This window comes from Monopterus albus, unplaced genomic scaffold (assembly GCF_001952655.1).
Source record: "Monopterus albus unplaced genomic scaffold, M_albus_1.0 scaffold52.1, whole genome shotgun sequence".
NCBI classification, from domain to species: domain Eukaryota; kingdom Metazoa; phylum Chordata; class Actinopteri; order Synbranchiformes; family Synbranchidae; genus Monopterus; species Monopterus albus.
Window position 1 is genome coordinate 3,665,239 of NW_018127932.1, and position 26,565 is coordinate 3,691,803.

The following is a 26,565-nucleotide window of genomic DNA, read 5'->3' on the forward strand; positions in this document are numbered from 1 at the left end:
AAAATTCAGTTTTCAAACATTAATAACTCTGAATACAGAACTATTCATGTGAAGCAGAATATTTAAATTTCACAGCTCAGATCTGAATTTAATTTGTGTTGTTAATAATTTGTATTTTATGAGTGTTTTTCCCTTGTGCATTTAATAATACATAATAAGATTATCCTTAGCTTTGGTGAGTTCTCACTGAAGTTAGTGTTAGAAAAAAAGATTAAAAATCTCAGTGGCAGTGCGACAGAGTTTGTTTTCATCTACACACCCGTTAGTGTCCATCTCTCCTCCTCCCTCCTCGTCGTACGTGACCAGCTGCTCATGGATCTCCCCACTGTTCTTCATACTGGTCAGAGAGTCCTTCTGGTAGTGTTTCCTCAACACAAACAGGATCACTATGACTAAAAACACAGCAGATGGAACTTTATTTAGAATACGTTTGGAGGTTTTTGAGGTGTGAATCCTCTTTGGCAGCACATCCAGTGGCAGTGAATGACAGCCAATGCAACAGCCACACATCCACTGCAAAAGACAAAAGCTGGACATGAAAATGCCCCAGTCTACAAGTTCTGTTACTATGAAGTCTGGCATTGCAAGAGTAAAGCTGCAAGCAAAAGGCATTGTAAGAAAACCAATATATTAGGGCATTAAGTAGATGCATAAAAGAAATGAATGTATCAAGGCCACAGTGCATAAAAAGATGTAAAGTGTAAAACCTCCTTTGCATGCTGCATCTGTTAAAGAAATTAAAAAGGCCTGATAAAACTGAAGACATTCACTGTGGAACAGATTATGCTGCCACCTTTCATGTTGGACAAACAGTTCTACAAATGTAAAACAGGAGAGGGAATTAGGCCAGAAAACATAAAACAGAATAAGAATGGGGGCAGGAAACAAGTGAGAAAAATGGGGCACTAACAAACGACTGGGACTAGAAACCAAAGCATGAATGAGGGGAGAAAATGGGGAGTGGATGTTTTAAGGTGTCTGAGGTGTTTGTCCTCAGCATGAAACCCTCAGATGAGTCTACTCAACATGAGACGGACTAACTCTGAACAGAGAGATAAAAGAAAGCGGAGCACAAGAAACAGGATGAAAGATTCAGGACATGGAAATTAGAATGTGAAAACAAGGTGGAGGGGAATGTGAAAGAAAGGAAAGGGAAGGAAAGTCAGATCTGACAGATGACAATGAAATGAACAATGGAAAAAGAGAGGAAAGGGTGAAGAGGGGAGGGGAGACAGGACAAGAGATAATAACAAGGACATGCAGGCAAGAGTCAAGATCCATAACATCTGTAGGAATTATGAGTTGTGTCTGTCAAGGGCCAAAGATGGAAGTAGCCCGACACTGTTAGAGGCCCATGACAGACAGTGAATGGAAGACGGTTTCTTATTTCCTACCAAACACCAAACAATCATCTCCCTCTGTTCCAAATCTAGTTAGCTTGTGCCTAAACTTAAAAGTGTGACCATAGCAGTGTGAAATCTGAGACGTGTTGGTTCCATCATAGCGGTTTGCAGTGATAAGCAGGTTGAGCCGCTGACAGGGCGGCAGATCAGAAAACACGATGTATTTTGTTGTAAAGTAAAGAACGTTCTGAAGCTATCTCACATGAGAAGATACTTTACCAAGTCTCAACAGCCCAACATAAACCTTCACCAGCATACACAGATTTTGTTTGTCTCGAAATTCAGAAAAGAGCATTGATTGAACAACATAGTAGATACAAAAAAACAAGAAAGGAGAGAGAAAAAACTAAAGTGGACAAAAGGTAGAACATGAATTATGAGATGTTTCAGTAGAACATAGTAAACAAACTGTTTGTGCAGAGAAGAGAAAGAAATTTTTAAAAAATTATTGGAAAACTGGGGTTTGGAGAGTTTGAAAAACCTTTTGCAATGTCCCAGAGTGAACAAGTCAATTCATAAAGGTTATAATACTAAAGAAAATGACAACAGTAATCCTTGATCCTTTGTTTTTCCAGTGTAATGTTTTTCTTGTTTGTCCCTTGCATTTCAGCTGTAGAGAAGAGGGATGAGAACAAGGAAGCAAAAAAGAGACAGAATATATGGAAAAGAGAAACAAACAAGGAGATTAGCCAATGAATGAGAAATGGAAGAAGTGGAGAAAAGGGAGAAATCAATGCTGAAGACAACAGAGGAGGAGGAGAGGAAGTATTCATTTGACCTGAGATTAGGCCTCGAGCCTCGGTCCAGATATGAACCTCTTTCTCTCTCAGGGGATGGGCAGCATTAGCCGTGCCTTTTAGTTGAGGGCGAGTGAGACTAATTTAAGTTTGCATGGGAAACCAACAGATTAATCTTTTACAACACATGCTCTGCAGTTTAATAAGCTCTGGAGATATCAGACTTAGAGGGTCGAGAAAAGGGAAGAAGAAGAAGCCCTTTTCTTTGTAGAAAAATGACTGAGAAAAATGACTTTTCATGTGTCAAACCCGACTTCCTGTGAGAAAATGTGCCTGTGAACAGAGAGCATGGTAAATTGCTTCGGGCCCTGGTAGATAATGACAAGTGCATTAAATAGTTAATCTGGCCTGCGTTGTGGGTGTTTGATAAAGAGGAAGAGAGACAGAAAGGAGGAGAGAGAGCAGAGAGAGAGAGAGAGAGAGAGAGAGAGAGAGAGAGAGAGAGAGAGAGAGAATGCTACTGGGACAGTAAATAGTTAATAGGTTGAGTGTTTGGCAGTGTTTGATAAGCAGACGGCACCTAAAGAGCAGATAAACTCTCCTCATTACCCCTCCTATTCTTCTGCTGCTTTTCCCACAAGTCTCCTCTTCAGCTTTAACCTCCTTCTGTCTCGCTCTGTCACTCCATTGGTCTCATTCCACCTCGCGTCTCTGTCTCACACACCTCTGGTCTGTCTACCTGTTTCACCTCTCTTCACTTCCTATATGTAAGTTTTTCCAACTGTCAGTCCTCCCTCCCTCTTCACCTTTAAGTTCTTCTCCTTCTCTTTCTTCCTCAGCACTTCTCAACCCAGATCCATCTCGTTTGGCCAACTATCTCACATCCAGCATGACAAGTGTCCTTTTTCCCCAGAAAGAAAGGAGCGAGGGGTGAAGGTATCAAAGAGAATACTGAACTCACAACTGCAGGCATTATTTCCACATCCACCATTACATTATTCATAAAAGCAACAACACCAGGAGGGGAAGCGTTCCCCACAAAACACAACTTACTTATTACAAAGCAAGGGCAGGTACATCTGCACACGCCACAATCACAGTGCAGCCTTTTTGCATCTTGATGCCACCTTCATGAATTCCTCTGAGAATATAAAAGCTCAGGGTTTAACAAAGTCTTCCACACCTGTTTGTTAACAGACGCTAAAACAACCAAGACTTGAGGTGAAAATCATTTTATAAAAATCAATCTACCACCATTTTCTGCTCAATTCAAACTACACAACATTTCACAAATGCCTGCCTAAAGGGGTTGGATACATTCTAAACAAACCCGGAGCCGTGCAGGAAGTGATGCATTTGAGTTTCACGGATATTTGGAACACATGTTTGATTGTGATTCAGATTTATTTACTTCCAACAGATTTTATAACTTCCAACTAGAAAAAATAAATAATAACAAAGTTCTGTGTATTTTCCCAAACAACACACAAGGAACAAGAAATACTGTTTTAAAAACCCCTTTAAAGGGCAAATTAATGCCAAACTGAACATGTCTGGTTCCCTGCCCACTGTGCTTGTCTTTCGTATCTGACCACACTCAACATTAATCATGTTTGTGGCCAGACGTGTGCGCTGTTAAAACCACATCCAACAATGATGTCACAGAATACTAAGACACTAATCTAAACCAATTCGATTTCAGCTTCTAAATGCAATTAAACAATTCTGCTAAATCACAGAAAAAGTTCATTGATCTATTTATTACTGTCGTGACACCTTCACATTAGCATAACAAGGCAGCAGTATTATTATGATCTGGTTATGTTTGCACACAAAATCACCTTTCACACATACACTCCTTCCCTTTAATCTGATGGCATCTGAACATGTTTGTCACTTTCCATAAAAGTCACCAGGCCAATCTTACTGGGACCTAGTGACACTTCCTGTATGCATCACGTTCAACACGGCACAGGCCTGAACACCAGACGCAGGTCTGGGGCACCAAAAGGTTTAATACAACTTGTTTCACATATGCAGTAGAACACCCCAACAGTTGTAAACAGACTTTGATGTGTGAAATCCATGGTGTTCCCCTTTATGGTTCTCTTGAAGATGAAAAACAGAAAAGAACAGTTCTCCAGGCGCTCTTAGGAAGAATGTCTCTTTTGGCAGCTGAGAATGTGTTGGAATGTGCAGAGACTCTTAGAAACAGTAATGGATTATCTCAGCCCCAGTGAAAACACTGCAGGTGATATCTGAGAAGAACTGTGCAGGAAGCCTCAGAAATAAATGTTTCCACCAAAGATGTGAAATGTGGAAAGAAAAAAAATAAGAAAGAAAGAAAAGAAAGATAGAAATGGCACATACCCAGAATGGTCAGTATGCAAAGCAGAATGGCTACCAGGGCATGAACGCTCACACCCATCCTCTGAGCTTCAGCTTTGCACTCCATGGAAATCCGCCTGGCATCGCAACGACACAACTGCAACAGGCAGGACAAACTCGGTCAGCACAGTGGTGAATTCATTGGTTAGTCAAGAAAGGTTCATGTACTGTATGTCTGTCTAATCAATAAGTAGTTATGCAAAGTTGTACAGCAGCAAACCAGGTGATTTTGATTAGGTAAAATGTTACTGAAAATACATTTTGAAATGTTTTTTTTTTCTGTGCTGTAATCATTTCACTGAGTTCAGTACATAACACACACACATTAAAAGCCCCACAGACCTTGATTGCCACTCTGGTGATACTGGTTTGTCCTCCATCACTGATGCGCACATCCACGCTGTGATCCTTGGGGTCATCCATACTGAAGGGGCCCTGTTTCACAATGATGCCTGCTGTGCTATCTTTATGAGGAAGGATATTAATACACACAGTGAGTATACAAAATATTACAACCACCTTTGCAACACAAGTTACCTCTCCTTTCTGTGTCTAATTTATCTGACTCATCACCTCGTTCTGCTCAAGCATAACTAATGTTCATCTGCTCAGTCTTTAAAGTCTACAAAGTCTATTTATACAGCGCCATGCTCCCCAAATCAAAGCAGATGTGAGATATGACAGCAAGAAGAGAGTTGTTACATAAAGGCAGACAGATCATTTGTGATTATCTGTCAGTTTGCTGCATTTTGGATTTGAGTCACTTAGGGTTATAGATAATGGCAGCACCTTAAAAATAACCCACAATAGTGGATTCTACATGGTGCCGGGAGTGATGTGAATGCTCCAATACCTGCATCAAGCTTTTAGCTAGTCATCTGAAACACACTGAGCACACCAGAGCTACGTCTCCTCCACAACCGTGACAACCGTAAGTTAAATTCGTGGCAGGCAGACGTTTCCTGCTAAGACGATGGGGAGACCTTTTTTCAACAATATCGAACCACTAGAGGAATTTCAGTGAACACAATGGCAGGAAAGGCCCCTCTGAGCACTGAAACGCACAGTGCCTAGACACACTCAGTTTAACTCAGAGAGAAACATCTGCGTTTGTTTAAGGGCAAGTTTAAATTAAAAACAAGATGAGTGTTGCTGACATTTGTTCGTACTGGCCTTTGAATATAAATCACATTGGTCTTGTGAAAGGAGCTACAGTAAATCTCTTAAGCACTCAGCTGAATGATTTAATATCTGTAGAGAATAGATTCATATTTTCTGAAATTAACTCTGAATCCAGCCTTCAGAGGTCTTACTGTACTGAAGTGCTTTTCCACTGTGGCCCTATTAAACTAAACAACTTTGTTTAACAAAGGCTTTAATTTCAGATTAATGGGCTGTGTTTCCTGCCTCTAGCATGTCCACTTTATTGAGCAAGCTATTAAGGTTTGTGTTTTCTTTGTTGAACCAGTCTTCATTAAAGGAACCAATTATCAATAGCAAAAGAACTTTTTTCTTAAACATTTGTTTTGATAAAAACAGAGCGCAATGTGTCCTGTGGAATATCCAGAGTAATGGACACAGTGTTGCTGGAAAGATGTTTTTCTTGAATTTTCTTAATGTTGCCATTGCTTGAGAACACAAATCAATTTCCATTCATCTCCATTGTATAAAGGCCACACCGCACCACAAAGGGGCGGATCCACACAAACGCTTGAGGTTCGTTTCAAAAGTTCTTGGTAATTTTGTCTCCCTGGAACTAAAGTCCAAGAACTTTCTCTGGGGTAAATGCTCCATGGGCATATTGTGATTTGGATTTTTACAGCAGAGCCTGGGACGATTAAATAAATTAGCCCACTGATGTATCATGCATTACCAAAATGTTAATGCAGGTAGAGGAACTATGTCCTGCTAAAGGTTCCTGTCCACAGGGGAAAGTTCCTTTGGAAGAAAAAAAGGCTTTGGTGACAGACGGATCCACACAGAGCTACTTAGAGCTCTGTCAAAATCAAGACCACAGCATCTTTTCATGACAGCAAACTTCCCAACTGCCAGTCAGGTGAGAAAATGACAAAAGTTTAGCAAACATTTCAATGTCTGACATCCAGATGAGGTTTATTTGGTATAACTGGGATCAGGTTTCTGGGTATTGTGTACAAGACAACATGAATGATGAAGCCTTAACTAACTGAATAAAAGATGAAAACAGCTTCTGTCCTCTTTTCATCTCTGTCCCTTCATTGTTTGGATTCATCCCTTTCTTGTCCTTCTGGATTTCTCTGTTTTCTCACTGTCCTTTCTACTGTATGTTTCTTTTGTTCTCTCCATCTCTCTGCTCCTGCATCTCATCAGTCGTTTTCTCTGCTCTTTGTTTTCCTCCTGCCTCCTCTCACTTGTCTGTCTGGTATTAATGCAGCGAGCTTCGTGTAGCTGCCTGGTCTGAACACTGAGTCCTGTCACTTTACAGCTAATCTTTACTGTCTGCTGGAGTGTGTGTGTGTGTGTGTGTGTGTGTGTCTTTTTGCATCCCGTAATGAAAGCATGGTTGTTTTTTTTACAAGTTTTAAAGAGCTGGTAGTTGATAAATATTTTAAAAGCCCTCACTTTGCAGCTCTTGCTTTGTGTGTGTGTGTGTGTGTGTGTGTGTGTGTGTAAGCAGTGTTTGAGGTTGTGTTAAGTGGCATGAGGTGCTGTCAGATGATTTTTGAGGGGTGCAGTCCTGAGCCACGAGGGAGAGCGGAGGTTCACACTGACAACCAGCACTTATCAAACAAATATCCACATCTCTCCTCTGTTTCCTCACCTCTTCTCTCTTCCTCTCCACCTTTTTGTTTTCCCCTCATGTCTCCTACCTCACCTTCTTCTTCTTGCCTGTTAATTTCTTCCCCTTCTTCTCCTCTCCCCCTTTCGTTTTAACCTCTCATCTCCTCCTCTTTGCTCGCTCTTACTTCTTGCTTCATTCTTTGCCTTCAACTCTTTTATCCTTGTGCCTGTTTCGTCTCCTCTTTCCACTTTCCTCTGACCACTTTTGCTTATTCCTCATAGTAAGTTTTTTTATTCTTTGTGTTTATTGTTTCTGCCCCATGTGCTCTGTTTGTCTCACCATTCTTTGTTCATTCCTTTATTTCTCTCTCCTCTCTCTTCATGTTTTAAGCGAACAGCAATCTCCAAGGCTGAGAAATGAAGCCAGTGTAGAAGTGCCAAAACCAACGACCAATGGCCACTTGAGGTTGACTCCAAGAGGGAGCCAGTTCCTACAGACTCCAATGTTAAATTGCCCAACTTTAGAACAGAAATAAACATGTTTAGCGCCTGGTACAAAAATAGTTTTGGTCGCTATAGCTAATTTCTCCTTCCATGACAACTGTACAGAGGATGATATTTCATATAACTCGCCCGTTTAAATTATATTGAGACTAAAGGTTATGCATAATTAAGAGCATGGCTGTTTTGAGGGACATGTTTGCTTCCTCTCCCCTTTTTTGCACGGTCTTAGTTTAGCTTTACCTGTCTCACTTACTGATCTCTTCCTCCGACCTTCTTTCATCTTTTCCTCCATCTCTACCTCATCTGTCTTGGCTTTTGCTCTCCTCCATCTTCCTTTTCCTTTTCTCTATTAGTTCAACATGTCAACCCCTCCAGGCATGAGGAGGGAGGGAAAAGGATGATGAAAATCTGTGCCTTTTATACCCACTGTTTATCTTCCTGTCAGGGTGTTTCAAGTTTCATTTAAATTACATAGTAACGCTTCACCTAAATCTTTCAACTGACTACCTAAGGCTTTCATCTATTATCTGACTACAACAGTTGGTAACACCTTTCTTCAGGTTTTTATGTGCGATCAAAACTGATGAAAACTGTTTGACCTGTGCCGTTTTTTGTCCTCAGATGAATAACCCAAATAAGCTTTGGAAACCTGATGTAACAGAGCACCAACCTGTGCCTAAATATCAATGTCTGAATCAAAGAAAGTGTCTCGCACCATCATCTATGTCACAGTCAGTTTATTTAGGCTGATATATTTAACTTTTGTACATTGGTATCTACCTAGCTTTACTCTCAAATGTCACCGGATCTACCGACTGTAGATGTAGTGTGGAATTAAGAATAAACTTTTACTTATTATAATAATAATAATGACATAAGCTACTTTACTGAGTGAGACTCACAAGCGTATCCCTACATTCCTCATGGTGCCGTTTTATTGTAAAAGGTAGCTCACTAGCAGTGTGTGTGACGTGTTCCTTTAACATCCTTAGCCTGGATGAGTTTACAATACACAGAGTCATCTGCAAGTCCACCGAGCCACTTGCTCTTATTACTTTCACTACTTGCTGTTGTGCATTCTAGACAGCACTTATAGTCCCAGACAGGCTCTCAGCAGTAAATCCCCCGTCTGGCTGGCAGAGCCAAAGCATGCTTTGAGAAGTTAAAATAATTTCAAATTTCAGCAACAAAGCACTGTACCTCAAACAGTGTTTCAGTTGTTGCATAGCAACAAGTGCAGAGGCCAGTGCTTCCTCCAAACACCGTTTAGAGCAACAAGCAAGAAAAGAAAGGTAAATATATGCTCAGTGCATACAAACACTTACTGCCATAGTCTCTGATGGAGAAGTTGGAGCTCCCACCAGCCAGGCTGAAAGTGAAGGAAGCCCGCTGCTCGTCTTTATCTGTGGCTCTCAAGATGCCAATGACCTGAGGAAAGATGAAAAAAATACAGTACACTGGTGCTGTAACACATGTTGACATGTAAATTATATTTCTTCATCTGTCAAAACATGGTTATTTTTGGGGTTCGCCCGTTAGAATGGAAATTTAAATTTATTATATTGGATCTTTAACCCAGCTATATACTACATCCCTCCATCCATCCACTATCTATACTGCTCAACAGGGTTGGGGTGGGGGGCTGGAGCCAATCCCAGCTGACATTGGTCGAGAGGTGGGGTCCACCCTGGACAGGTCACCACTCTATCACAGGCTTGACATGTAGACAAACGTTTAGAGTCACTAATCAACCTAAGCTGCATGTGTTTGGACTGCGGGAGGAAGCCGAAGTACCCGGAGAGAACCCACGGAGGCACAGGGGGAACATGGAGACTTCGCACAGAAAGGCATTGGGTCGGCTGGGACTCAAACCCAAGACCTCCTTGCTGTGAGGTGACAGGACAGGCTAGCTACTCCATTCTAATTTGTATAGCTGTCGGCCTGGTGCCAGGCTGTGACACACATATTAGTGTGGATCCTATTTTGAACAACACAACAACTGAAACTAAATAAGGTCAGGTATGTAACATGTCTGAACTATCACTATAAGAGCTGTAAGTAAAGGGCAGGGCTGAGCGCAGCTTTACTGATGTGACAAATAAAGACATTTGTCAGTCTATCTGAATCCACATCAAGCAATAAACTGTTATAAATACTGTCACCGTTTAACTATTTTTCCTACCGTGTTAGTGACATCATTCTCACAGACAAAGATCTCATCTGCAACCAGCTCAGGCTTGTTGTCGTTGATGTCCTGAACTGTAATGTTAACTATTACAAATGACTCCAGACCTGCAGAGAAGAGACAACAGCACATGGTTAACTTCAGTAATGATGGGTACTTGTTGTAATTTGGTGCTATACCACTGACATAACTATCTCACAGTGTGCTGACAGTGGCAATAGCCAACAGAAATGCACAGGACATTTGAGTGGGCTGGTTGCATGGACGTTTCAGAGCAAACCTGTGTTCCTCAACATACAAGAACAGAGACTGTAGGACATGGGCATTGAATCATCAGTTCTTCATCCTTTCCTTCACTAATTTTCTTTCTTGTACTGTTTATTTAAAATAATTTCAAAGCCTGCAGAGGAGACCATATGGAAAATCAGTTCCATGTATAATAAAACCCACTGTCACTTTTTAACAAAGTCATCAAATACATTTTTGCAGCATTTTGGCTTAAATGCTTATTGTCACTGTTGTCACTTCACAAAGCTTGACTGTCATTTACCTTAACAGGTCGGTCTGACAGTGATTAGCCATGATACTGATTAGATGTGTGTGATGGAATTGATTGAAGTCAAGTGATTAAAAATATTTCTATTTGTGAGCTGTTTGTTGGTCAGTTTTTGTCATCTTTTGATAAATGTGCGGGTTTGTTTGCTTTCTGTCTCTTGCACTGACATCTTGTACTATCTTTAGTATGCTACATGTGCTGTATATCGAGGACCTTGTCAAGCCCAGGCGACCATTATGTTCCTTAAACGTCATGACAGAGCCACTAAAATAGATCTATGGATTTCATTCATTGCTCGTCTAAAAATATAGAGTTTGATTAGGAAGCTGCAAGTGAACAAAGAGACCCACTAATGTGATTTTTCTGCTTACTCTCTCCTCCCTGTGTGGGTCGACCAGGTGTTATGGCGGTGTCTTAAATCTACACACACATGTTCCACCCATCCCTCAATAAAACCAGACAGGCTGCTCGGTGAACAATAAGAGAACACAGTGTCTGTTTTGACTTTTCTAACTCCATCCCTGTATGCTCATTAGCACTGTTAGAGAAAACACTTTCAGATTTTTTTTTTAATGTGAGGATCTATTGTTTAAAGGAAACAGGATTTATGAACCCATGCAATACTTCTGTGTGTGTGTGGGTGGGGATACCATTTGGCTGCTCTTGTGCCTTAACTTGACACAAGTAAGTGGGCTCCAGTTCTCTGTCCATGGTCCTCTGGCTGCGCAGCTGACCTGTCTGTGGGTTGATTCCGATAGGACAGTCCCTGTCTAATATGGCGTACCTACACAGAGATAGTGAGCGATCAGTGTAACAGTCTCTATGCAGGATTAGAAAGGATATGAGTTATTCTGGGGAGTGTGCATAGCATTGTACCGTATGTTCTTGTTGGCTCTGTCAGGATCTCTGGCTGTGACTGTTCCTATGTTTTCTACAATCTGTTCTTCCACCACAGTGAACATATATTTGGGCTTGGAGAAGACGGGTGGTTCATCTACATCTAACACCTTGATGATTACCTGTTAATTTTAAATGATTGGTAACAGATTAAAGTCAGCAATTCATACACATAAACTAGGATTGTTGGACTTCTTTTTCTTTACAATTCCACGTTTCAGGCTCATTCTGGCACTGATTGATTGGGTGAGCTGAGGATTGAGCAGCTCTTTGGTCGGGAGCTGGGGCTCTTCACTTATGCTTATAGAATATACTATTTACATAAAGAAAAAGACATTTACCAGATTTAAATCTACTATCTCTGAGTCAAATTAACCTCTGGAAGATGTACATCTGCCAGTGACCTTACTAACAAATCACACTGATAACACTATTTCCAGACCACTGAAGCTGTAGTGTATATTTCTGCCCTCATAATCAGTTGAGTTCACAATGAGTTTGCTTCTAAAGTCCAATGCTTTCACTTCTTGTCCAGTTTTTAGTCAAAAGTTGATGAGAAGCAGGGTGATAATGTCCCTGGAGGAAGGCTGTAAGACTGTAAGGCCTGTCTTATAGTTACCTTTGCTGAGGTGAGCGCGCTGTTCACATTGTCAGGAGGAGAATGCAGAGCTCTTAGGTTCTCTCGCACTTCCACAACAAAAGAGTAGCTGTTGGTTGTCTCATAGTCTAAGGCCTGGGGAAGGAAGTAAAAAAATTGTACTGATGAGATCAGGATGTGATTATCTGTTGAGCAGAAATGATCTATTGTGAGTTATTCTCAAGGGGAGTTGAGCCACAAAAGTGGAGCCAACGAGACAGAAGAGGTTACAATATGTCAAACAATAGCTGTTTTGTAGTTTCCAAAAGAGCATTAAACTTGATTACACACCTAAAGTCTAGTTTTTATCTTAATACACAGCTTGTATTCATGTTGTCTAGCTCTGATACAGCTGGGCTATATTTAAACTCCTGTAGTTACTACAGTGCTTCTCAGAAACACAGATCCTGCACTTCTTTATTATTCAACCAAAATGCAGCATTCAGCATAACTTTCCCTCATTACAGTGATGCTTTTGAGGCCTAACTTTAATGTCTTACAGTGTTTTTGATTAATAACACTTCATGTCACTGATAAAGTTAATGTACCACATGTGGATTGATCCTCGAGAGTGAAAATATTCACATATGTTCTGTTTTGGACTGGGGGCACTTTGCACTTGTGCTTTTAGTTTTTATGTTCATGTCTTATCTTCGTCCTCCATTTACACCTGCGTCTGGTCACCAGTGACAGCTGTTGAAGTCTGAAAAGGCTCTAAATGTGCCAGCCTCACTTGAAACAACTGTGTTAAATTCAGACTCTGTTTAAAAGACACAGCAGAATGCCAACTTTTTCCTCCTTGTAGAAACACCTCAGTCCTTCTGCCTTTTCACCATCTGAAAAGCCTGAGACTTGCTCAGTGTTATGGATATGCTTTCATGTCAACAAATATATGGCAGCAAACAGTGCTTACTGTCACATTTCTGCTGGAATTATCATTTCTTTCCCCTGTATTAGATATAGCCTGCTGTTCAGTTACTGGCAGATGGTTTCATCTATGGATGAGACACCACAGGTAGACAGGAATATTCTGCTAAATGGATTATTCACGATAACATGGGTACTCAGTCACAGAGTGTCAGAGGCAGGTTTAAACAGCTTAACAAGGATAAGACGTTAACACAGTATGGCCGACATTTAGCTTACTCTGTGTGTGTAAACACAGCTGGTGAGAGAAATGAGAAGGACTGCAGAGCCGGGGGACAAGCTGAGCAGAGAGAAGAATGTTGTGTGATTTGATTCCAAACCAGCATGGGTACAAATTATTACAGAGCCTATTTCATCAGAACACATTCAGCTTTATGATTTACTAATTACTTTATCTTAAGAGCACAAAACAGTCAAATAAACCTGCTAGAATTCCTGCAAGCATAAATATCTTTCCTAACCAGATGTAAGCCAGGGCTCTGGTGTTTGCTGCAAAATATCACTTTTTACATTACATTTTTTCTTTTTCTGGGTGGCGTGTAAGGAATCATAACCAAAACACAATTTTGAAAATGTCACTGCATTATTGTTGACATTTAGCAATGATCCTTATGCTCTCTACCCTTAGCTGGTTTTATTTGGACATACAGTAAAATAGAAGTAGGACAACATGTTGCTGAGACGTCAATCTTTAGTATATTATCTGAAAAACCTACCCCTATGGTAGGATGGTTGGGACACCTTAATCCCAAGTGTTGCAGCTGAGAGGATGTGAAAACTAGCTAGAAATGAGCCAAACAAAAGCTAAACTAATCATTTCCAGTGGTAGTCGAAGAGGTGAGACACAAACATGATTATTGAAAAAAGGAAGACAGACACAACACCTATATGTGAGCAATTCTAGGTCTTGTATGAATTCACATATACCAAGAATTCACCACATTCTTCTTCTTTGTAGTGAAACACTATCCAGTAATTCTATGAAGCCACCACATCTTTTGAAGCAGTAAAATGAAGAGGTATTTGAGCCCATCGAATAGAGCTGTCAGAGTATATGGGACAAAAATGGATGGGAACCACTGCTCTACTCAGTATCAAAGAATGCAGACAGCTAACATGGCAGCCAATTAAGTAAAAGTAGAAATAAAGTTTGAGGCTTGATGTATTGTCACTTCATTCATTGCCACCTGTTACCTGTTTGAGCTTGAGGGTGCCATCCTTGGTAGAGCTGATGTCAATATAAAACATGTTGGTGTGTTCTTTTGGAAGGGTAAAAATAGGTTCTTTGTTCTGAGGCTGATCTCGGTCCTCCAGCACCAGAGTGCCGATCTTCTCATTCAACTTGTGGTTCTCTGGAACCTGTAGTTCATATGTTGCTGCAGAGAGAAAACACACATCAGGAGCACTTCTGGTTACATAAGACATTTACAGTAGATTCTTTAATATAGTAGAATAAACACCAATCTTAAAAATAAGAACAAAGTGTTACAATTATTATTAGGAATCTTCTCTTTGTAATGTGCCTAAAAAAGTGAAGGATTAGAACTTTTATTTCTAAAGTATTTATTAATCATTAATCATCATTAATCAGCACTGTTCCTTACTTCGAGTGAAAGAAGCTATGTTGTCGTTGATGTCTGTGATGGTGATGGTAACAGAGGTGGTGGCTGTGCTGCCAGAAGCTATTCCTCTCATGTCCTGAGCTTTTACCACCACCACATACTGACTCTTGGTTTCCCGGTCCAGATTGTTTGTCTTGCAGCTGATAATGCCTGCAGAGAGAGACAAGCAAGGTGTCATCTTTGAGGTCAGCTCTGACTCACGTTCAAGTAAAAATAGCTTGTGCTTCTACAGCTCCTCTAACTGACTTGTTAAGGAAGAAAAAGTGATGTTTCTGCAGGATAACAGTCTACTTTTAAGATCCGACTTAAGGCTTTCCTTTTTGATAAAGCTTCTAGTTAGGTTAGGTTCAGGCGACCCCGAGCCTTCCCTTAGTTATTCTGCTATAGGCCTAGGCTGCTGGGCTTGAAATGTTTAACATACCTGTGATGCTGTTGATTTCAAAGGCAGAAAGGTCTCCGTCTTGAGTTAACGAATACCTGACCTCTCCATTTGCAGTGGTGGGGTCATCAGCATCGGTTGCCCTCACCTCAACTACTTTAGTTCCTTCATGATGTGTGAAGACTGTTATTTAATGTCTCTTCATGCACTAAAGGGTGTGCTTGCTAATGATTGCAACAGGTGTTAAGACTGTATTTAATTTTTACCTGACTTTTCACAGTCCAGTCTATTTTAAATCTAAATGATCACTGGGTAGCAAATGTCACTTGCAGAACTATAAATGTGTCCTATAAGATTTTTATCAGCTTTGCACATGATGTGTCCTTTTTTCTTGTCTTCTTATAAATATTTAAATAAACTTACGTTGGCCTTTAAAGTTCATTTAAAATACTGTATGTTATAATGTACTTTACAAATACATTTACATTTGACTCCCATCAAGCAGCTTTTCAACCCAACAGCTGATGTATTTTTCTAATGATTATTTAATAGTGACCCTACTCACCTATCATGGACCTCTCCATAATGGATCCATTGTATGTTCTGGGGAAAACAGGGCTGTTGTCATTGATGTCTGTCACTTGGACAATGAAGTCTCCAGCGTCCTCTATCACCTTCTTATTTCCATCATACATTCTGGCAGTCAGACGGTATGCACTCTTCTCCTCTCTGTCCAGAGATCTGGTAACAAACAGGTCTCCTTTGTCATCCACAGTGAAGATGGTGTTTGCTCCTTCGCCTTCAATTTTAAAGCTCTTCACCTCCACTTTCTGGCTTGACTTCAACTAGGAAAGAAAAAATAATAGGGTTGACTGTCTCATAGTTTTCTTTAACATTCAGTATTTTCCCAGCTGGAGTGAGGACTCAACAAGCTTCCAGCAGATTTCTACAAATAGATAGAGTATTCTGGCAAACTCGCTCAGATGTTTATCTAAGAGCTAGTTAGCAACGCGTCAATGTCCTAGATTCTTGGCATCCTACAGCGTTAGGCTGAATGGAAGTGACAATAATAACTTTATGCCTTTACATCAAACAGCCATGGCAAGGAGAATATTGGACTTTTAAAGACTAAACTATAGAAGTAGGATAGGAGAATATTGGACATTTAAAGACTAAACTATAGAAGTAGGATCCTTGTGTGATTGTTTTTGTTGTGAGCTTTGGGTAGTGAGTTCAAAATGCTGACGCTAAGCTACCTGTCCTATCTTGTAGGGGATAGGTGCAGGTTTCTCCTCTTCCACGTAGAGAGAGTTCCAGATCCACGCTCTCTTTTGCCGGAACAGGATGGGATGGGTCTCCTTCTTTACAATCTCAACGGGGCTTCCTTCCACCACAGGAAGGCCAGAGTCTTCAGCAATGATGAGAGAGATGGACAAGACCAGAGTGGCCATAAGCCCTGCAGTCCACAGCTGGAGACAAGTCATCATCTAGAACAGTAAGTGATAGGAAGAAAGTGCTAAAAGGGGTGGGAGAAGAAAGAGGCGAGACAAGAATAAGAGATGTGGGAGTGCAGAGAGGATGTGAAGGGGAAGGAAATGAGAGAGGAGAAGCAGAAAAAGAGAGAGGGGATCACATTAAAACCATTTATCAGCCATGGGCAGACCCCTTCCCTGTGCCAGGGTGAGACTCAGAGTCAAGGCCAAGAGCTCTCTGTCCCCTTACAGTCCACCACTGAGCTATCAATTTGGACCAGGGCTTTAAACCTTTCCAGCCTGGGACCCAAATGAAACATTTAGCCTCTCACTATGGGACCTGGGCTGAAAGCGTGTCACTACTACAGCCATAGGGGGATCTATTAAACATAGGCCTGTGACCCATTTTAGGCCCTGACCCACTGCTGCAACATGAGAGAAACAGACAGAGATGGAGAGAGGAGTTGACATTAATACCACCTAAGATATTGGTTGTTATCGGCTATTAAAATGTCCATTTCTCCTAAAGGGACTGTTTGACATTTTGGATTTTTGATTGCTCTTTTTTTTTCCTCTTTAATACAGCATGTCAAATTGTGACACAAGACAGTGTTAGAGTATAACACAGCAAAGACTTTGGCTGTGTGTGGTTGATACCAATTTTTGATTCAAATCCAATATAGAAGAAACTATATACGCCTCATTTCCTTCTATAAGACAACTGTGTTTCCATGACAGGGGCCCCAACAGATAGGCCTTCAGAAAACACATGCAGTCATGCTACAAATCAACTTTTACCATGACGTAATGCAACACTTTCAGGCAACAGACTGCACCACACTGGCCAAAGTAAATAACTGCAAACAAGCACTCTTGATACTTTACTTTTAGTTTTAGGTCATTAAGATGGAGGATAAATCTAAGTGTCATACATGATTTGTAAACACCCACAACAGAGTCAGAGAAACTGCTGTGCAGGGTTTTGGCATTACATACAGTTGGCATTTAAAGTTATGGATTCATTACCAAAGTCAAGTCCATTTTTATTTATGTCCTGTAGCATGATATCACCAATCTCAAATTTGCCTCTAGGGGCTTTACATTGTGTACAGCATATGACACCCTCTGTTCTTACACCGTCAAAACATATCGAGAAAAACAAGTGGTTACCATCGTCTCACCTGTATCTGTATTGTAGCACTGTGGCCCCCTGGTTTAAGGCACAGCTCTTTCCCATCAGAGAAACAGCAAGAGAAGATTAAGAGTCTGCTGGCACATTAGTGGATTCTTTCTCTGGGGACAAGGAAAATATGCCTCCTGCTAAATTTGTGCCAATTCAGTATTGGAAACCAAAATAATCACTCATATTAAGGCTTAAATTTGGTGGAATTTCTTTTCAGTTTAAACCAAACTGGCGCCTCATCTGATTTATGGTTTTTGGCCTATTACGAGTTGGAAGATGTTTCGCTGTCTTGCATCAGTTGCTTCTGCCTGCAAGCCTTTTGAGTGCTATGCAACCAAACTAAAGATGTAGCATATAAGGCACACAAACACTAGTCCTCCCATTCGTTCAGGCTGTCTGTCTTTCTGTCTTCCCCACCACCCCCGTCTTCTTCCACTGGGCTCTATCTAATAAAGCAGAAATGTCACCGAAATAATCTTCAAAACATTTTAGTTTATGTGTGCTCTGTACTCCAGCAGATATCTCAGCACAGCCTTGTGCCATCCCAGCAGACAGATTAGTGCATTTTATTGTCTTCCAGCCATTAGTGGCAGGGAGGGAGAAAGAGATTACGATCAAGGGATTATACCGACACAAAGTCGTCTCCCTCTAATGGCCTAATGTCGTATTCTGCTGACCTCCCTTGACCTCTTCACACAGCTCCCTTCAAATCAGCTCAAATAAAGACTAAACTGTGTTTTTTGGCTCATATCTTTTGTTTGGGTTTTGTTTGCCCTCTTGTGTTTTTCATTGTTTGAATTTCTTCCCGACTAAATTAATTAAACCGTTAATTAAATTAATTATAAAGCTTTCACTGTGCACTTCTGAATGGAATTGTGAGTAGTTGCTAATAGACGTGCTATTAAATGTCAGTTTTTTTTTTTCTGATTGTGGATTCCCATATCTGAGGCCCCATAGGCTGGAAATAAATAGAAAGATGACCACAAGCTGAAACACTTTGGTCTTTTGGGCGGCTGTGGCTCAGGAGGTAGAGCGGGTCGTTTCCTAACCGGAGGATTAGCGGTTCGATTCTCGGCTTGTCCAGTCAACATGTCGAGGTGTCCTTGAGCAAAACACTGAACCCCCAGTTGCTCCCGTTGATGTCACCGGTTTGGGAGTGTGAATGGCCGAATAATGTGAAAGCGCTTTGAGTGTGCTGTAAAAAGCATAGAAAGGCGCTATACAAGTATAAGACCATTTTAATAAAGTTATATACGCTGCAAGTGCTGCTGGATTTTTTGACCTTTTCAGTTTATTTTTCCTCATCAATGCATGTTGACATTGGTAGACGTTGTTACTTTGCAATAAATAGAAAGTGATCATAACTAGATTAAAACTCAGTAGCAATGAGAAACTATTTAGCTTCCAAATTCTTCAATCTCACTTGCTACTAACCATTATTTTTATGACTTTGTTTCACTCAGTAACTTCATGTGCATCCATTTGTTTTCCCATTTTTCATTATTGTTTTTACTGCCGGTGCAGGGTCTGCTCAGTCCATCGGGTGAGACACAATAGATAACCGACCAGCTTGTCACCCCAGCCTGGCACCGGTAATACACTCACACTGGTGATGTCTCAGTGGCTTCCTCAAGGACACTACAGCACACAGGTTGGAGGAGCCAGGAATCGAACTGCCAAGCCTTCGATTAGGAGACGACCTGCGCTACCTCCCTCACCACAGCTGCCCCCAATAGCTGTCCTCCAATGTTATAGAAAAATATTTTTGTATTATGAACAAAATGCACACGAGGCTTGACTCAGAACCCAGCTTGACTTTTCCTCGCTGTCACATATATATAAAATGTTACTCACACACACAATAACATGCTATGATTGGATTCCACACACACACTCAAGTTATTTCTGTGATGGCAAATCAGTTGGGGGCATTTTTTAAAACAGCATTTCCTCCTTCAAAGGTCAGCATCTTAGTCCTCCCCTTTTATCAGCAACAGGAAGTCTAAACACAATGCCTTCTGGGAAATGCCGTCAGGCCTGTTAATGAAGGGTCATCATTAGTGAGTGGACACACCCTTCCTGGTATTCAGCTGCTGCTGCTGACTGTGACTGTCTCAGACATGTCCCCGAGTCTCCCTATGTGTCACACTTCTTGTTTTCCCATTCATTGTTTTGGTATCTCTGTCACCCTGCTTCTTGTTTCTCTCTCACTTTATGCTTCTCACTTCCTTCGACTTGCTTTTTTTAAATTTCTCAATCTCATTCTTGTTAGTTCTTTCAGTCACATTTTCCTCAGAAATTTGTCCCCTTCTGTCTTTTGTTGAATGTCTCAAAGTGAAAACTGCTTCTTGTTTTTCACAGTCTATTTCTGTCTCTTGTTTATCATCCCTCCTTTGTTACTTGCTTCACCTTTTCATCTTCCCCTCTCCTCCTTTTCATCCCTACCACTCTTTATACCTCACCTTAAAAGCATATTTAACACCTTCAAAGATGGTTTGGAGAATAAACATATCAACACAACCAGTGTAACAGCTTTTTAAAATAATAATTTAACACCAATTTACTTTTGAAGTTTTTACTGTAACTTTTAAATGAGTAGAGGATATAGAGAGTGACAGGAGTCCTGTAAATGTTCAAGAAGATAACACAGAAATACAATTTAGATTGTTATATACCTGTCATTTTTATTTATCCTGGTAGCTGTTGATCTTATAAAAAACATTTTTAAAAATTTTCTCTCAGCTGTAAGCATTAAATTTCACTTCAGAATTATACGTAAAAGTTATTTATGGCATCAGTTATCAAAGGCATCTTTCAGAGGCATGAAGAATAAATAACATCCAGGAATATCTGTAATTACATCTGTACATTGTCTGCAGGCAAGAGAGTGCGAGTGTGACGGTGAAGCAGAAACAGACAAACGCACAGATACAGTTGTCATTTTCTGGGATGTTTTGTGACTGGCAGACAGGTCTGACCTAGTTTCAGTCTACCAAAGGCTAAAGCAGAGAAACAAATCAAAACGACTTCATAATCCTGGCGGTCGCTGAAGTTTATGCACAAGTTTTGTTGCATTGTTTCTGTGCTTTTAAGATTGAAACATAATTTGAAGTTGTTGTGAATAATGAAATCTGCCTCTCCTTTGGTCCATCTGTAATTGCCTGTATATCATGCATCATATCATGAAATGTGGTGGCTCATGGTGAAACCAGGGCACAACAATTTAAATATATAACCATGATATATATTTGTATAATGATATCAAAATGAGGGCCAGGCATTGATTTGATCTTCTGATTATTGCCACACTGTCCAGTTTTTAAGGTATTTAAATATGTCTGGTTGATTTGGACACATACATTAATTAACTGATGCATGCAGTATATAAATGCTGTTGTAAGTCAAGTTACAGATTCCGCTCTTAAATGGACATTCAGCATTTGACAGACTGACACGAGGAACGTTAACTGTACAGTACCTGTCATTTTGTGTCAACTGAAGATGACACTGATGAGATGGACAATGCCGCTGTGCTTTTACTTAATAAAAAGAAAGTAGTGTTGATGCACTAGACCCCTGAATAAGTGTCCATCAGTTAGTAAGTCAAGCCAACTGTTCAACACATTGGTCCAAACAAAATATCTCAAAAACTTTCATGAGAAACCTCAGAGGATAGTCCTAAAGAGTTTGCTGATGACCACGAGATCTTACCTCTATCAACATGTTGAGGCCACAGTATCCAGCTTTACACATGAAATAACCAAATTGAGTTTCTTCATGCTTCCCAGATGGTGAACCTCTACAATTCTGGACACAGGTGCACAGAAGTGCCACCCTTTAACCAAAACATCAACATGTTTTTTTTTAAAGAAGATATCTACTGGCTTGATTGCAGTTCGGTTTAATTGTGGTCCCCAGTGGATGAACCCTGGATAATTTGATGATCATATGACCCTGTCTGTTGCACCGCCCTTACCTGAAAATGTTTACTTGCCCATAAGTTAGCCTGCACCATGATGGAGCGGGCTAGCTGCCATGCATTGGTTAATTCTCTCCTCTTTGCTAGTGCCTCTGTAGACAGTTTAGCCCTGCATCTAGTAAGGCTACAAGAACAAAGGAAACCACGACTGTCATGTTCATTTTGTCTGATACTTTCTTACAAACACACCAGCCTCTGTGAGCACTAGACAGTGTTCAGTCTTTAAATCTTGTTATATAAAAGTCTGTGTCAAAACGGTGCCTTCTGACACAGTTTATCTTACTTTACATTTACTAACCTAAAGTCAGGAGTTTTTAAAAATATATTTATGTGTCAGCCTGTAGAAAGTGTTTTTACAGTCTCCAATGTGGGATGTTTGACTGGTGAACAGTGTAGTGTGTATCTGTTGTTAAGATAGATGTAATCATAAAGAAGCTTCTAACAATCTGTCTGTCAGGAGCCACTACTACACTCACACACATATAGACACACATGCACAATGTCCTCACTAACCCTCTATAGTGTCACCGACCATATTCATGCTCCGATGGTATTCAAGCACTTTCCAGTTAATTCTATTGCCTTTCACAGTCAGAAAATCAAAGTTGTGCAGTAAAACTGGAATGATGGCAGCCTGTTTTAAATCTGACAGTAATGTCCAACAGTCATCTGAAAATAATATAAAGCTTAATATGTTTTGTGTGTTGGTTTTGGCTCTGCTGTCAGTCTCATCTTTGCTAAATGTAAAATATCCAACTACAGCCCCCCAAAGACTGGACATGCTAATGCAGTGTAGCCATGTGACCTGATTTCTTGTCCACATAAAACCTATTCTGAATGACCAACGAATTAATGTAAATATTGTTGAAGTATTTCAGTTTATTCCTGAATACTTCTCAGAAATCCATCCTGTAGAACTGTGGACCAATCAGGTTAGCCTTCAAGTACAAGTATTAAGTTGTAATGCACTTACACATTTCAAGTTGTTGCCATCTGAAATGTTAATATTAATATTTTTAAAAATGTTTATACATCCTATCGCTATGAATGGATTGATGAGGATGGGAAATGAAAAATTATTTGAAATCGACTATATATACCGCTACTACAAAAAGGGAAGCTGATTCAAAGTAAAATATAATATTGTAATGGTTCTGGAACGGAGAGTATTACAATATAAACAATGCAAATAATACAAAATGAATTGTGGTATATTATGTAAAACATAGAATCAACAAGTCAGTTGCTGAAAATAAAACTGTAACTGGGACTTTCAGTAGTAATCAGTGACTTCAGCTGAGCCAACATCCCCACAGCTGGACAGCTTGTCAACCACTCTGACATATATCTGAATGAATGAATGGCTCTAATCATGAATCTTGTGTGGGAGAGAGAGGGTGAAGTCTCCAGATGGTACCCAGAGGATTTTCCCTGATAGTTCCCTATCTAGGAATTAGACCACTGAGTTTAGTTTCAACAACGACTTTCGAAATAACAACCAAATCAAATCACCTCTGTCACTCTGGGCCATGGATCCGGATCCACAATTACCAAGTAACTATTCCCACATACACAGGCTACAAAAAATAACAGACACTTTACGAGCAGTGGAATCCAGGGCAACAGCAACAAGAGTAACCTCTAAAGCAGGGTCTCAAAAAAAGCTCTCTTCACAAAATTAGGTGGTTAAATGAAGCTGATACTGTCTTCAGGTACTGTTTGGCATAAATGATTGATAAATGAGATCTTAAACAACTGTATAACAGGGAAATCTTCAGCTGACAAAATGACACCAGTTAAATGACAAGATCTTCGCTGCTTTGGAATATTAAATGTGCGGCATCAATACTTGATAACCACACTAACCTGACATAAACTTGACAGTTGGGATTAAAAAATAGTTTTCTATTTTAATGTGGAAGTTTTCACCATGGCCAGCTGAAGACCTCCTGGTGGATTTAGTTTTGTGAATTTGTTCCTGCTCTGTCCACAGATCATCCTGTATCGTCTTAATGGCCCCAGCTGTCTGTCTTTAGGAATGACAGTCCAGCCTCCGGGGGGGAACAGAGCTCAATTACAGCATTCAATTCTACACTGCGCTGTCTGAGATACTGGAATAATGTATGTGAACAGTGACAAGGGATGACAGCCTGTCTTAAACAGGTTTATAACCATCATTTCAAGTTATTTATGTACCGTCTTCAAGACAGTTTGACTGGTATTCATGAGAGTTTCACCCTGGAGTGACTGGGGAAGTGTGGAAAAACCTGGAATGTTTTCAGGGGATCTGGGTTTCATTTTCTGCTGCCGTACATTGCTTTGCCATCACATTTGCTGAACAGGAAAGCTTGTGTTCATACAAGCGCGTGCACACACACACACACACACGTTCTCTAAATACAACACACACACACATAGCATGCCTGTACAGTCATTCTGTCTCTTACAATATTTCCAACTTTAAGATAAAAACAGAAAACTTACCACAAAGGTGGATGCTCCAAGCCAAGTAAAATCTTAACTGCTGATCAGACCCTTCTTTTGGTACAAAATGAAGCCCAAATCCTTCAGGATGTTCTCTTGCTCACTCAAGCTCTGATACTTTATTAATTTTGCAGGTATGTGGGAGAAATTAGCAGCTGGTAGGTGGTTATAAGCTGAACAGAGGGTAAAACCACCTACTGATTCCACCACTGCATTCCTCTTCCTCACTCTTCTCTTTTGTCAGCTGGTTTTTCTGATGTAGAAAGCGAGCAGCAGGTGTTGTTCTACTGGCAGGGATTTCTCTTTCTGCTTGGCTTTCACCAGGATTCTGTGTAAATCCTTCTCCGGATTGTGGAACAGATAAACAGAATGAAGTCTGTGATGATGAAGTATTAGGTGATGCTTCTTGAATGAGAATGTATCCCAGAGCTGGGTTTCCAAAGACAGACTGTCAGACTCTCAGAGACTCAACAAATTGAAGAATAGAAACCAGAGTTCACTCAGCAGGTGAAGGCTGAGACATCACTTTAACAGCCTCTTCTTCTGTATTTTTTTCTCAAAGAACTAAAAACTCCAAGTCTTTATTGCCTTGTTTTTTCTTCTCAGGTTGTCAAGGTTTTTCCTCAGGTGAGATTCCAACAGGTTTTGAACCTCTCTTGCTCTTTCTCTTCCTGCCGCCTCTGATGTGGCTTTTGCATCCAGCAGCTAGAAGTGTTGAACCACAGCTGTCCGACCTCAGCCCTCGCTCATACAGGTCACTGCCCACTTCCTCTTCCTGTTATTATGGTCAGTCCTCTTCGCTGGCGCACCCTGCTAGCACTTATTTTCCTATCTGGGAAGGGAAAGCAGAGAGAGAAAGAGGTATGGAACTGGTGGAAAGACAGGGAAGCAGAGAGGGAGCACATATGTCAAAATAGCTCAAAGACACTCGGAGAGGCAGAGAACGTAGCCAGCTCATAAAGCAGATGGAGTGAGTGTGTGAGTGAAGAGGAGAGGGAGGGTGACGGAGAGTAAGGTGAGAGGCGTTACTTCTGAGCCCTTCTCAAAGAGAGCGAAAGAGACAGAGCGTGGGGGAGAGATTTATTATTCACATGTGTGAGATAAGGATTAAGTTAAACAGGTTATTGGAGATAATCCTTAGAGATTTCCCCACATGAGGCTGGTAAATATTTCAGAGGACTGACTTTGGCTGGTGAGTGTGTGTGAGCGTATCTGACAGAGAGATCTTGTTTAAGCTGGTAAATAAGATGAGAGACACACACACACACACACACACACTCCATTTACCTCACCCTACTTCTTCTTTTCAGGGGCTGAGTCGGTCATCAGTAATTTGGCGAATTGGACAGGAAAGCCGGCTGTGTGTTTTTATGAAGCCGCTCCTGTGGCAACAGCTCTCCTGTTTTTCTTCTACCCCCCACCCCCATTCCATCTTTCTCCCCACTCTCTGTTTGCTCACTCTCATGTTATTTGCCATTTTGGTTCAGCTCTACTTACAATATTTTCATTACAGCTGGGCTCAGCATGAACAAAAATCAACATTTTCCTTGAACTGTCTTCCCATATGTTAGTAGCTGTGTATGGAGTCACTCTCTCTCTCTGTCGTGTGATTGGTCAGAACTATGGCTTCATACAAAGTCTTTTTTCTTGTTTTTTCAGGAAGATTGTATGTTAAAAACTTTACCAATGACTTTTACAAAAGTGCTTCTTCACCTTTCTTGAAAGGTTTTGGTTACTAAAAACTACTTGGTTAAAGGTGGAGCAGTTTTTATGAGTGGGTCCTTATTTCATCTGTTTCATGCGCGAGGACACACACACTGAGATGCCATGATTCCCATCATGCCGTTGGTTTCAAGCTATTCCTAGGAAAAAAAGTATTTAGATGTTTTAATGAGAGAGGAACTTAACACATTTATTAAGAGTGAGTAACACAAAATGTAAACATAACTTTTATTCATTTGTTTTTGTATTTGTTTTTACAGAAAACACTGTTTAAAAAATTATATCAAGGTATATCGTTTGTATAAACATATCATCTGAATACCTGCTATACAGCACTTCTACACTTTTAGTTGTCTTTTCAGTAGGATACTTCTATTCCTACTTTTTTGTTTCCCCAGTAAAACATACTTTTCTGTCAGAGAACTATCATGTAACTCAGGGGAAATCTTCCTCTCACTTGTCTGAGTATATGGCTTTACATTGTGAGGACCAGTTTGCGTTTTCTGTCATGAGAGTGTGGACATTTTGGGAAAGTGAGGACATTTTCACCAGTCTGCACTTTCTCAAATACAATACCCTCAAATGGTTGTTTGAGGGTCAGGACTTGCTTTTAGGGTTAACAGTGAAATTGCATGTGTTCAGATTAACTAAGGAGCCACAACAGGATTTTGCGATGAAGATAAAAAAGAAATGAATCGCTACTGGAATGTGTTCTTTTGGTTGTAGGTAA

At 40.5% G+C, this 26,565-nt stretch overlaps 1 protein-coding gene across 2 annotated transcripts in view; it reads right to left on the reverse strand.

Annotated features, from left to right (window-relative positions):
- Positions 1-25,093, reverse strand: part of cdh5 (cadherin 5) — a 30,536-nt gene extending 5,443 nt beyond the window's left edge. Inside the window, exons 1-14 of one of the 2 annotated variants that reach the window (XM_020601726.1) lie at positions 24,114-25,093; positions 16,252-16,482; positions 15,561-15,840; positions 15,038-15,160; positions 14,599-14,766; positions 14,189-14,370; positions 12,050-12,163; positions 11,410-11,552; positions 11,184-11,317; positions 9,975-10,084; positions 9,118-9,220; positions 4,871-4,992; positions 4,511-4,625; positions 260-392 (exon numbers count right to left, since the gene is read on the reverse strand). In XM_020601726.1, coding sequence (XP_020457382.1) covers positions 260-392; positions 4,511-4,625; positions 4,871-4,992; positions 9,118-9,220; positions 9,975-10,084; positions 11,184-11,317; positions 11,410-11,552; positions 12,050-12,163; positions 14,189-14,370; positions 14,599-14,766; positions 15,038-15,160; positions 15,561-15,840; positions 16,252-16,482 — 1,958 coding nt within the window. In that variant the 5' untranslated portion in view covers positions 24,114-25,093. Of the gene's footprint in view, positions 1-259; positions 393-4,510; positions 4,626-4,870; positions 4,993-9,117; positions 9,221-9,974; positions 10,085-11,183; positions 11,318-11,409; positions 11,553-12,049; positions 12,164-14,188; positions 14,371-14,598; positions 14,767-15,037; positions 15,161-15,560; positions 15,841-16,251; positions 16,512-24,113 lie in introns of both variants that reach the window. The other variant, XM_020601725.1, reaches the window with a different exon arrangement.
- Positions 25,094-26,565: the final 1,472 nt, after the last annotated feature.